We start from the raw sequence: 12,368 nt of genomic DNA on the forward strand, positions 1-12,368 counted from the left end.
TTTCGCGTGCACGGATTATCGAAGAACCTGGTTCTTCTATGTGTTCCTTATACTACTGTTGCAAAATAATAAATGCAGAAAGTAAAGAACTTCCATGGTGGAAGAGCTCTAGTTATCTTCAACTTCTAACTCCTCCCTTATCTAGGATAGAGTTCTCTTTGAGTAAGGAGTCATTCTCGTTATCACTTATGCAATCATGTTATCACTTATGCAATCATTTCGTTCAGGAGATATCGGATATAACCAGTTAAGCTTATCTCCTTCACGTGCATGCCTTGTGCTCGAATCTGCCGTGTCTGTATACACTGTGTATGAACCTAGTTCATGCTTGAGTTCTTTTGTCAATCATCAAAACAATCTTCGCTTAGGCCAACAGAACCGGAGAATGTGGTCACATCCCCTACCATGTAATTTTTTTTATGTTTAGTGATGTATAAAATCACCACTAGGAGTGGTTTTATTTAAAAGAAGAAAAAAGAACGAAGAAAATCGGAGGAAACGAATTATGAGACCATACAAGAATTTCAAGCTTCAGAAGAAAAAAAAAAGATTTTTTTTTGAGATCACACATTATCTTTTTCGTTCCCTTACATAATCAGTACATATTTATGCTCTCTTTTCCTCACGGAAAATAGTTTCATACTGTCATTGCTATCTAAACGGAGCATAATAAACGTGGTTACTCTCAAAGACAATAAAAGCTAAAGTCGCATGCCGCGTGACCTTGATATTGTAAGAATTACTCGGTTGTGTTATATACAAAAGTTGCTGAGACTTATGTGGTAAGAATTAAGTTTGCCCTGCATCACTCAACAAGGACAATTCCTCCTAAGACGACCAGAAATATTTAAAAAAGACCAGCATCCTGCGTAAAGGTAGGTAGCTTTTGCATTAATGTGTCAATTATTGACTAAAACGTGGAATCCATAAGTCAATTTAATTATGCGTCTGTTTGACAAGAAAATCCGAGTCCATTGACCATGATGAGAAATCACCTTCTGCGTGTCCCCATCCTTCTGTATTTTTCAAATGAGAAAATCTGCGACTACAAATGTAAATATGCCAACTTTATAGAACAAACGTGATCATAGAAACATGCAATAGTTACATAGAAATGCCTTTCAACAAACATGTAATAATGAGGTACATACAGATTATTAACTCAGTGACTAAACTTCAAAGCGCAGGTAACCCCATGAATACCACAAGGTCAAACTGAATCACTTGCAATCTCACAATATGGAACATGAACATATGCTTTTCTTTGGGGTCTCGTCAATCTTCTTTTCTGTTGCAGAAAGACAAGTCTCAGCAGCAATAAAGGAGAAAATTAAAACATCAATGGTTTAACATCATAACCCTGGACTGAGATTTGGCAACCAGGGGCTAGAGCAGGGGATAGGGTGTAGCAGGACCACCTCAGATCTTCAAATACAGAGCTGTCTCTTAAGGTTCAAGACATAGACGGAGAACAATTATATATGCGTCTATAAAAATATGACAGTTAGCAACTTAACAAGAAGTGGAAACGAAATTCCTTAGAACTTAGTAAGTCCACAGTCATTAGATGCTCTACAGGTTGAGAGTCAGCAGTTATCTCAGGTCACACTATAAAGAGGAATATTATTCTAATTGTAGCAATCATCAGAAATTATGCACATCAATTGTAGACGAGCAAAATCCCTCAAATTTGGATCTTCAGATAGTTCAACAAAAAGTAGCAGTACTTGAAGGTGAAGAAATTAAAAGAATAACAGTGCAAATAAACCAAAATAGACGAGGTGAAAAAATAAAATAAAACAACAAATAACAACTACGCCTCAATCCCAAGCTAGCTAGAGTTGGCTATATAGATCCTCATTGACCATGTCATTCCACTTAGACTAGCATCAAGCCAATATTTGAAGATTTTGATCCGCACAAGTTATTTTCTATTTCATTTTTGGTGTAAGGAAGAACTGGTAGAAGATGTTGACACACTGATAGATGTCACTAATCCTTGTAAGAAGAACGAGGGCATAATTTTTGCTCTCCTCTGTACATTTGGATTTCAGCAGAAGCTTTGTGCTGTTTATATATAATAAATACTTGTTACCATTTTCAAAAAAAGTACTCAAAGTTTTCTACTAGTATATAAATCTTTACCGAAACTTAAAAAACTCCTAGCAAACTAAACTTGATCACAATTCATTGGATCAGCCTACATGAATCTTTTTCTTCCATTGTGTCACATTTTGGCAAGTCTATATGGATTCTGAGATATTGCAGGTTGACATAGGACATTACTAAGCCAACTCAAGCGACCTTCTCTCATTTTATCCTCTAAGTATGCCGCTTGTACCTTTGGTCAAATGTGACCAATTCTATTCTTGTATGACCTTACAACCATCTTAGCATTTGCATATTTGAAACACTCATTTTGGATATGTTGAACCTTGGTGGCCCGACACTCACTCTCACATAACATTATTGCTCTTATAACCGTTTTAACAACTTGTCTATCAAATTGTGTCCTCTCTATCATATAACACTCTGGTAGTATTTCTTCATTTCTTTTCTGATCAGTAAATATAAACTTATTAGCAAAGATAGCACCAAGCAAGTGCTTAAGTACTTCAAAGATGAGGTAGTTTCTCCCTTTTAGACTTGGAGGAAGTCTATGAGTTCTACCATCAATCTAGGATCATACAGAATTTACATTGCTCCACCAATACATGTTCTACAGGCATCTAAACTTCACGAAAGGTAAGGACAGATTTTTATCCACAAAATATCTATGGTTTCTCGCAATCCAAACTGTCCAAAATATACATAAAAAGAAATAGCTCTCCATATCTTCTTTTTGCTCTTTGTAATTCTTTGGCCCTGCCAGTTGTTAAGCGTATCTCTTATGTTTCTGGAAACACCAACAAATCCCAAATAGATTCGGGAACATGCACCAAATCTGCCATATGTATTAACGGTGCAATAATAGCACTTCTCCATTTCTTCAACCATCCTATTTTAATTGTGTATAATATTTTCATCTATTGTTTCATTCTCATAGAGCAACAACAACAACAACCTTGTGTAATCCCACAAGTGGGGTCTGGGGAGGGTAGTGAGTACGCAGACCTTACCCCTACCCCGAGGGAGTAGAAAGGCGGTTTCCGAAAGACCCTCGACTCAAGAAGACGAACAGAGACAATAAATCAGTACCATCAACAGAAATCACAGAAATAATAACAGCAACATAAGGACCAGAAAATAGATGAGAAGCAATAACAATAACAAGTAAATAAGGCCCCGTACTATGAAAAACAGAAGAATAGTATGAACACAACATTAACCACTAGCAGTCTAAAGACAAAATCCTATCAAACTAGTCTCTCACCCGAAACAATGTAGGAAAATGCTCAACTACCCCCTAACCTACATCCTAATGCTCGACCTCCACACCTTCATATCAAGGGCCATGTCCTCGGAAATCTGAAGACACGTCATGTCCTACCTGATTACCTCTCCCCAATACTTCTTAGGCCGCCCTCTACCTCTTCTCATACCAGCCAAAGCCAACCACTCACAGCTCCTTACCGGGGCTTCTCCTTCGCACGTGCCCGAACCATCTGAGCCTCGCTTCACGCATCTTGTTATCCATAGGAGTTACACCCACCTTCTCCCGAATATCTTCATTCATAATCTTGTCCATCCTAGTGCGTCCGCACATCCACCTCAACATCCTCATTTCTGCTACTTTCATCTTCTCAATAAGTGAGTTCTTAACTGGCCAACACTCTGCCCCATACAACATGGCTGGTCTAACCACCGCTCTATAAAAGTTACCTTTGAGCATCAGTGGCACTTTCTTGTCACACAAGACTCCAGATGCTAATCTCCATTTCATCCACCCCACCCCCTCTACAATGTGCGACGTCCTCGTCGATCTCCTTATCCCCTGGATAACTGACCTAAGGTACTTGAAATTGCCTCTCTTGGGGATGACCTGTGACCCAAGCCTCACGTCCATGCCCGCTTCACTCGAGTCGGCGTTGAACTTGCACTCCAGGTATTCTGTCTTCGTCCTGTTCAACTTGAAACCCTTAGATTCAAGGGTCCGTCTCTAAACCTCCAGCCTCTCGTTAACGCTGCATCGCGTCTCATCAATCAGAACTATATCATTATATCAGCAGCGAATAACATACACCGTGGCACCTCCCCTTGAATATGGTGTGTCAGTGCACCCATCACCAGGGCTAATAAGAACGGGCTGAGCGCAGGTCCTTGGTACAACCCCATGACACCGAAAAATGCTCAGAGTCGCCTCCCACGGTCCTAGCTCGAGTCTTAACTCCATCATACATGTCTTTAATCGCTCTGATGTAAGCGACCGACACACCTTTTGCCTCCAGGCATCTCTAAAAGACCTCCCTAAGCACCTTGTCATACACTTTCTCCAGGTCAATAAACACCATGTGCAGATCCTTCTTCCTATCCCTGTACTGTTCCACCAACCTCCTAATAAAGTGGATAGCCTCCGTAGTTGAACGACCCAGCATGAACCCGAACTGGTAATCGGATATAGACATTGTCCTCCTCACCCTCACTTCCACCATTCATGGTATGACTTAGTAACTTGATATCCCTATAGTTATTGCAACTCTGGATATAACCTTTATTCCTGTACAACGTTACCACCGTACTCCATCTCCACTCGTCTGGCATCATCTTCATCCTGAAAATAATATTAAACAGCCCAGTCAGCCACTCTAAGCCTGCTCTACCCACACACTTCCAAAATTCTACCGGAATTTCATCTGGCCTGGTTGCTCTGCCCTTGCTCATCTTACACATAGCCCCCACGACCTCCTCAACCTTGATGCGTCTACAATACCCAAAATCTCGGTGACTCTCAGAATGCTATTCTCCTAGAGCCCGGATCTAAATTATTGCATTTACGCGCCATAATCCTGTCTAATCTCACCTCAACTACACTCTTCTTATGCTGGCTAAACTTGCAGTGCATAAATTCAGTCTTACTCCAGCTTATCTTAAACTCTCTAGAGTGCTTCTCGTAGTTCAAGCTTTTGGTATTCACCTTCTTTAGTTCCAATTAACATAATATCATCTACAATTATCATATACCAGGCTAAGGTAAAAATGATATTGATAGGATAATAGAAAGTAGAGGGAAAAAAAAGGAAAAATCATAAAGACAATTCTACACCATGAATGATAAAACAAGTGTTGAGTTATCACAGCATATATTCAGAGTGACATAATGAACACACATAAAAAGCTGGTGTAATTATAAGCTCATGTTTTGAGTTGTTCATCCCACCTAGAGGCTAGAGCACATTCATGCTGATCTATGATAAAGCTAAATTCACCTCACAATACCCCAGCATATGGTGATCTATGATGAAGCTAATTTACTCACATAAAAGCCCAGGATATGTTAACATCCCAAGTTACCGTTGTCAACACAAGATGGTGGTAAAATGCTAAAGTGGCATTGATTCATTCTTCAATGCCCCATAGCAAGTTTTCATCTATGCTGACATACAAAGTGGGAACAAGATAAGAAATATCTTGGCTTTCGATGTTCATTCGCTTACAATTTTACCCTAAAAATGGTAATCTTACCATTTAATTGGTTAAACGATGCTCAATTTTCGTAACTTCCTCAATTTTACGTCACTGGGAGATAACTTCAAGTGACATTTCCCTATCTCTATGGCATTCATTTCAACCTCAACTCCCCAAATATTTTCCACACTTGGCTATATTTTATCTTAAAAAGGTTAATTAATGAGTCCAATTCGTAGAAGAGGAATAAAAATTATTCTCATTGTCCATCTTTATTGCCAGCCAACAAAATGCAACATCTACCATGTTTTACATCTTTATAGACAAGACTAAATATATAAAAAGCATTAGACTTGAAGGATGGTTGCCAAATTTCAGCGGACATAGAGTTAATTGAATCGATTTGACAAGTAGAAGAAATATTAACATGGAATCAGAGAAATGTCAAATCTTCAGAACCTCCTCCTTTCTTCTCATAAAATAGCCATTTCTCCACACCACATGTGAAAGACTCCAACTGAACTATATCTGAACATCTTACACTCTTGCCTTAGAGAAATGTCAAATCTTCTGAAAATCTTGGCAAAGCCAATAGACATCTCCAGCATAACTATGTTAGATGCATTTTACGTTAGAAATAAGACTCCCACATTCAACACTGTTGCTTAGGTTCAACACATTCAAAGGAAGAGATAAAAGCTTCTAGTTCTTTCTGTTTTAAGAACATAAAAATTCCATCAGGTTAAAATGTCCTAATATAAAACAGTAAGACATGGCATAGAACGCCAGCATATTCAGTAGTAAGGGGAACCTACCTGACTTTGCTTTAGCTATAGATGGTTGTACAACAGCATGCATGGTAATTACACCATTTGGTAGCTCGCCGAAAGGCGTCTTGCATTGACCAACACTCCTGCTGTTTTCCAAGATTTTGCCAGCACATATCAGTTTTACATCATTTGCCGCCTTGGGTGCAATTTTTTTATCTGCAGGGAAAACAACTGAATCTTATTAAAACAAAGCCCATAGACAAAAAGGTACAAAGAAGGATATGGACGGCCCTTTTCAAAGACCCCTGCAAATAAATGGACCATCAAAAAAGCAATAAAGCATGATATAAGAGGAAGTCAAATTTCAAAGTTTAGATGTCTACTCACTTTCTTGCACGGTATAGAGAAAAACATAAAGGTGGTTTTTCCAGGCTCTAACTTTATCACCTTTACCAATATAGGTTTATAGTTGTGAAAATTTTGGTCTTGGGTTTACCCCCTTGTTTGATAGGGGTGAAAATAGGACATATTGCAGGTTCAGTCTTAAGAATGTAGAAACTCAAAATTCTCTTCTAATTCTGAAGGAGTAGCGGTTTGTGTCTTGCTTTGGCTCTGGAAGAACTTTACCTGTAGCTAACCCAAAAGGCTTTAACTTTTGGCTTCATCTTTTTATTTTTTTTATTTTTTATTTTTTAATGTGAGTGTGGGCAAGTACTTTTTCTTCTGTTCTCTTCAAAACCAAAAAGCTCTGGCTGGAAGATTTACTTAGCTCATCCTGGCTGTACAGTATTTGAACATTGAATGACAAAAAATTTACTTTTATTTTTTTTGATGAAGAATGAAAAAAATTTTACTTTGAATCTTTTTCTACTTTATTGTTAATATGTAGAGTTCTTTTCCTTGCATTAGATATATATTCTTTCATATTTTTCCCCTGATCAGCACCTTATTTCACTAAGCATGTTTATCAATTTTGGTGTGCACTTAAAACCCCAATAGACAACCACTAAGGAATATGAGCTGTCTAGTGCTCTATTATTTTTGGTGTAAACAGGAGTATTTAGAAGAATGTGAATGTATTTTTGAAGTTTTAGATTATTTATGAGATTTTACAGAGAACTAGAATCTCTTCTAGTACTCCCTCTTGTAATTATGGATGGTTACACTGGTTTGGTGTAGTCCACCTTCTAATTAATACAAATATGTGAACTTTTCAAAAAAAAAAAAAAAAATAGACCTTGGTGCTTTCCTTTGCTTCTGGCCTTTGAGAGCACCGCATTTAACCCTACCAAGAATCCTAAGGTCCACGGGCTCTATTTCAAACTTTCCTAGGCAAAATGAGTAGGATCAAAATGCTTACTTGTCAATCTGATTTGGTGTCATTAGCTCAATGTTCTAGCTAACAAGTCCCCGCTAACAAATACTCTATTCAAACGTCTCTTAGCTACAAAACTGGTACTCACAGCAAATAGTTTGCAAGGCAGCCATTAGTATTCTTGGATATGTTTCAGTACAAGCCTCCAGCGGTACGCATTTTATGAGTATCTATACAAATAGTTTGCAAGGCAGCCATTAGTATTCTTGGATATGTTTCAGTACAAGCCTCCAGCGGTACGCATTTTATGAGTATCTATACACTCTTAGAATTCAGCATATATCTGACAATTTGGATACATATTCTACTTTCTTGTACAACACTATGAATCATGCAATTTTGAATATCTAGGTCACACTGGATGTATGCCAATCAAAGAAAGCGCCATTATTACTCTGGTGATGGTGGTGATTTTGATCTTACAAACAACAACAAATATATACCCTGCATTTTTTGACAATATGAACTGTAGGTTGGTTAAATTTGCCTTTTTTTTCCTTGAAAAAGTAATATATTACTGTAGTAGTATGAATACATTCCCATCATGTGATTTTGCAATATCATATGTGCAAGCAAGCAATCATAAGTGCACGAATATTGGGAGGATGCATAGAGGAATTTCTTATAATCGTGGGTTTAAACCAGGTAGCTGGCTTATAATGAGCTAACTAGTAGTATACACTATACAAGATGAGGTTCTATGGTGGATGATGTGGGCTTACAGCAGGCATCTTCCTTGAACGGCTACTTGTTTATCATAGTTATGGACAAACTAACTAATATACATAGGATGAAATTCTATGGCACTTGATATTGCATATGATGATGTGCTAAATGACAAAACTAGCAAGAGAGTTGACACAAAGTTGGAAACTATGGAGAAACCCTCAAGATAGTAAGGATTTTTGGAAAAGTAAAAATAAGACCAAATATATGCAGCCTAAGACTCCTGAACCCAATGATAAAAAGAATACAACACGCAATTCTTTCATGTGAAAGTCCAGCAAGGCACATGATGAAAGTTCACACCAGCTAAAAAAACTTCAGAAGCCTGAAAGCTTGGACAGACTACACTAGAAACTCAGAACACTCGTACGAACATATTGAAGATGAGTCATCTTAAACGGAATTGAAGTTCAGAAAAAGAAATACCCCACTACAGTTCTTGACTCAAAAAATTCTGCAAAGATACTTTCTATCATTAATTCAATATTAGTACATTTGCGACTAACACTAGCACTCTTAGACTTTTTCAGAGGAGTTGCCACTTGACACAAGCTTTCTAACTAATAAGCTTGGCCTTAGAACGGTATAACAAGTTCAAAAACTGCCTATAAGTGACTTAATCTAGCATAAGTCAACTTTCAAAATATGCAGGTCACCTCAAGCCTATTATTTTTTAATAACCATGGTGTTCAGGCCAGCTTATGCACACCTCGACAAATTATACGGAGTACCTACTACCTCCCACCAGGACATGTACCAGGTAAGTAACTCTATCCACCAATGCTTAGACAGATATGAAGAAATAACCTAGTATTTTTGCCTCCGCAAGGATTTGAACGTGAGACCTCATGGTTCTCAACCCACTTCATCGACCACCAAGCCACACCTTGGTGCCCCTTTTAGAACTAATTTTCAATGCAGAGGATCACATTGATTATAAAACTAAATAAGCTAAAACGAGAGTTGAAAGTCCTTAACTTTAAAATCAGGGAGGCATCATATGTGGGCAAATTACAACTGAAAACATGGCAAGAATGATTATACATAGCCCAGAAAAGAATTACACGATGCTTGACTGCTAACTAGGAAAAAAACTTAACAAAGGAGGGAGGCAGTAAACAAAACCTTTGGGCCACTCGGCGACAATTCTCTCTTTAAGCATAGCTATGGTGGAAGCAGGTGAGTAGCGAAAAGGACCAATATCTGATCCATCGTACAACCGAAATTTGAGCTCTATCAAGTCCTCCTCCGGCATTTGCCCACCGTCTTCACTTGTTTTCCGATCAACACCAACCAAACCTCCAACCTTCACTGGACTTCCCAATTTACCCCCAGCTCCTGAAGCCAAACACAGAAATTGAGTTCACACTGTTGAACCACTCAAACCCCATAGTTTAAAAGAGGGAAATAAAATAATTTTCTAAACTACAAGTCTAACACGAATATAAAAATAAATAAAATATTAACATGTACCAGTGATTAACGAGCAGTGAAAGAGGATATTTGAAGTATTATTGAGTTTGGTTGCATTGAATTTAGTTAAAGGGAGGGAGAAAAACCAGGAACCCTAGACCCCAAATCGATGACGTTGAACGTGAAAGCAAAACGGAAAGGAAGGAAACGTAAAATAGTGAAGAGCTTACAAAATATATACAGTGGGTTACCTTTTTTCCTCTTTCCTTTTTGGTCTTGTGTATGATTGGAGTATCGACTACGTAGAGTGTACGCCACGTGGGTCACGCCTGGCTCGAGCTGTTGTATCACTTTTTTCTGTTCGTTTTTCACTTTGCATTTTAATGGAGGTTTTCTTGAATTTACACTTTATCTTTTTACTATTACTATTATTAATTAATAAAATCATAAGGTATTTTTTTCGATAAATGGTAAGGTATTTGAGTTGTACATTTTTGCATCCTATGTTTTTGGCTCTTTGCTTTTATGATAAATGATTTATGGATGAGATTAATTAGTTTGTACCTTTCATGATTGTGAGAGGTGAACCATCTTTAGAAGCATTGAAAAGTTGATAATTTGCACACAAAACAACTTGAGCTTTCCATTCACCATTCGAAATACCAATTTGATCTAGTCAATATTTTCATTTCATTATTTAAAAAGAATAGCCTTAAAATTTGTTTTTTTGTTAAATAGTAGTATGTCATATAAAATAAACTACTTAAATTAGAAGAAAATCCAATCCATGAGTGCCATTGCTGGAAAGAAGCTTCAAACGTGTGTTTGGGTTTTTTTTTTTAGAGTTTTCCAATAGTTAAGTGACTTTATTGTGATAAAAGAAAGGAAAGTGATTTACTAAGTAATTTAGTCAACTTGAGACCATTTGAGGAATTTACTTCAAATTCAGTTTAACTAAGATAAAGGAGCATTATCTTGAAGTACATTAAAAAAAGAAGAGTGATGTTCTCTTAAATTCAGTATTAAGTGGTAGTAGTACAATACCTTCTCTTCTATTTGTAATGAAACCTTCCTTCTTAGTACAGTAAAAAAGAGCCATAACAACACTAGGATAAGTAAAAGAAAAAATGAGTATTGAGCCTGAGTTTGTAAAGGCGAGGTAGAACATTGCATTATAGCAGACAAAGTAAAAGAATTAGGAAGAGATCATATGTAAGAAATGTGGAACTACATTTTTCTTATTCAATTCAATTCTCTTTAGCACCAATGGAGGGAGCAAGTTACAATTTTTTTCCCAGGCCATTAAAACTTTTAACTACATAAAAACAAGCAAAACAAAATTCCTTCTCTGGCGAAATAGAAAAGGAAGAAGAAAAAAGAAAAGATAGGTAAATCTAAGCAACTCCACTTCCGCTGTAGTAAAGTAAAAAAAGAGTAGAACAGAGAAGAGAAGATCAAAGCCAGAGAGCACCAGCCTCTTTCAAAAGAGGAACTAATGTGCCATTAATGTGAGCTGCCATTACACTGTCCATAGCTCCAACTAACTTCCCACCTATGAAAACAACAGGCAAAGAAGAGGAGCTGCCCAAAAGACTCATTAAAGCCTGCTCCCAACTGGGGTTCTCATCTAATTCATAAACTGTGGGGTTGACACCCATTCCACAGAAAAGCTTCTTGATTGCGTGACACATGCAACAAGTATTATTGCTGAATATCACCACTGCATTCCTTGATGCCATTCTCTGTATTTCTTCCAATGGGTCACCACCACCCATCTTAAAATTCTCAGGTAGGTAAGAATTCCAAGACTCTGTTTGATAGTGCATTCTATTAATTTCAATTATGAGAATGTCTATAAGGATGAAAGAAGTCAACTTTTTTTAAGTATGGGAGGTGTAAGACAAGTGAGTTGGTTAGCTTAGATATCCTTGTGGTGAGTGAGGATGATTCAGGTAACTAGAGGTATTTATAGAGAATGGCAGGTGGATAGAGGCAGTGTGGATAGTGAAGTGTGGTGGGACTGTTAACTGTCCTTGTTGTATTTTAGCATAAATTCAATTTCAGCATTTGGCTTTGTTGTAGCTTATGTTGATATAAAACATTTACCCAAAGAAAAAACAATTGTTTATTATGACTCATAGAGGGAAGAGACAAAAGGAGCAGGCTTTTTTCTGAAAGGGAGTAGAGCTCAGAGACTAGTTGTTGTTGTTGTTGTTACATAGAGGGCTGAAATCTTTATTTGATGTCGGCCTTATAATTTGATCATGTTTAAGTCAGGAACGTGACTTTCACAAACTTAACAATGAGCCGTCCTTGCTCAGTATGGTTCCCTTTTTAAAGGAGACATTTGTCTCTGATTTGCGGCTGATTCTAAAATATTGAGACAGGGTGCATACAGTGTATATTTTACCCTTCTGAGCTCACTCCTTATTCATACTTTAATTTGGACGGCTGCTTTTGGACAAATTCCCGACATTTTGTCTCTTTTGCTGTTGTTTAAAGACTCGCGTGTTTTTTGA

At 37.5% G+C, this 12,368-nt stretch overlaps 2 protein-coding genes across 2 annotated transcripts; both read right to left on the reverse strand.

The window, feature by feature from the left end:
• Window positions 1-1,046: 1,046 nt before the first annotated feature.
• Window positions 1,047-10,093, reverse strand: LOC104106243 (membrane-anchored ubiquitin-fold protein 4). Its single transcript, XM_009614740.4, has 4 exons — window positions 9,910-10,093; window positions 9,562-9,774; window positions 6,381-6,551; window positions 1,047-1,288 (listed from the first exon to the last, which is right to left on the reverse strand). Exons 2-4 carry the CDS (start codon window positions 9,689-9,691, stop codon window positions 1,233-1,235), a joined length of 357 nt encoding a protein of 118 aa, XP_009613035.1. The 5' UTR covers window positions 9,692-9,774; window positions 9,910-10,093; the 3' UTR covers window positions 1,047-1,232.
• A 967-nt stretch (window positions 10,094-11,060) lies between these two features.
• Window positions 11,061-11,841, reverse strand: LOC104106244 (glutaredoxin-C1-like). The gene has a single exon (XM_009614741.4). The coding sequence runs from the start codon at window positions 11,673-11,675 to the stop codon at window positions 11,304-11,306; it is 372 nt and encodes a 123-aa protein (XP_009613036.1). The 5' UTR covers window positions 11,676-11,841; the 3' UTR covers window positions 11,061-11,303.
• Window positions 11,842-12,368: the final 527 nt, after the last annotated feature.

This window comes from Nicotiana tomentosiformis, chromosome 2 (assembly GCF_000390325.3).
Source record: "Nicotiana tomentosiformis chromosome 2, ASM39032v3, whole genome shotgun sequence".
In the NCBI taxonomy this organism is placed as follows: domain Eukaryota; kingdom Viridiplantae; phylum Streptophyta; class Magnoliopsida; order Solanales; family Solanaceae; genus Nicotiana; species Nicotiana tomentosiformis.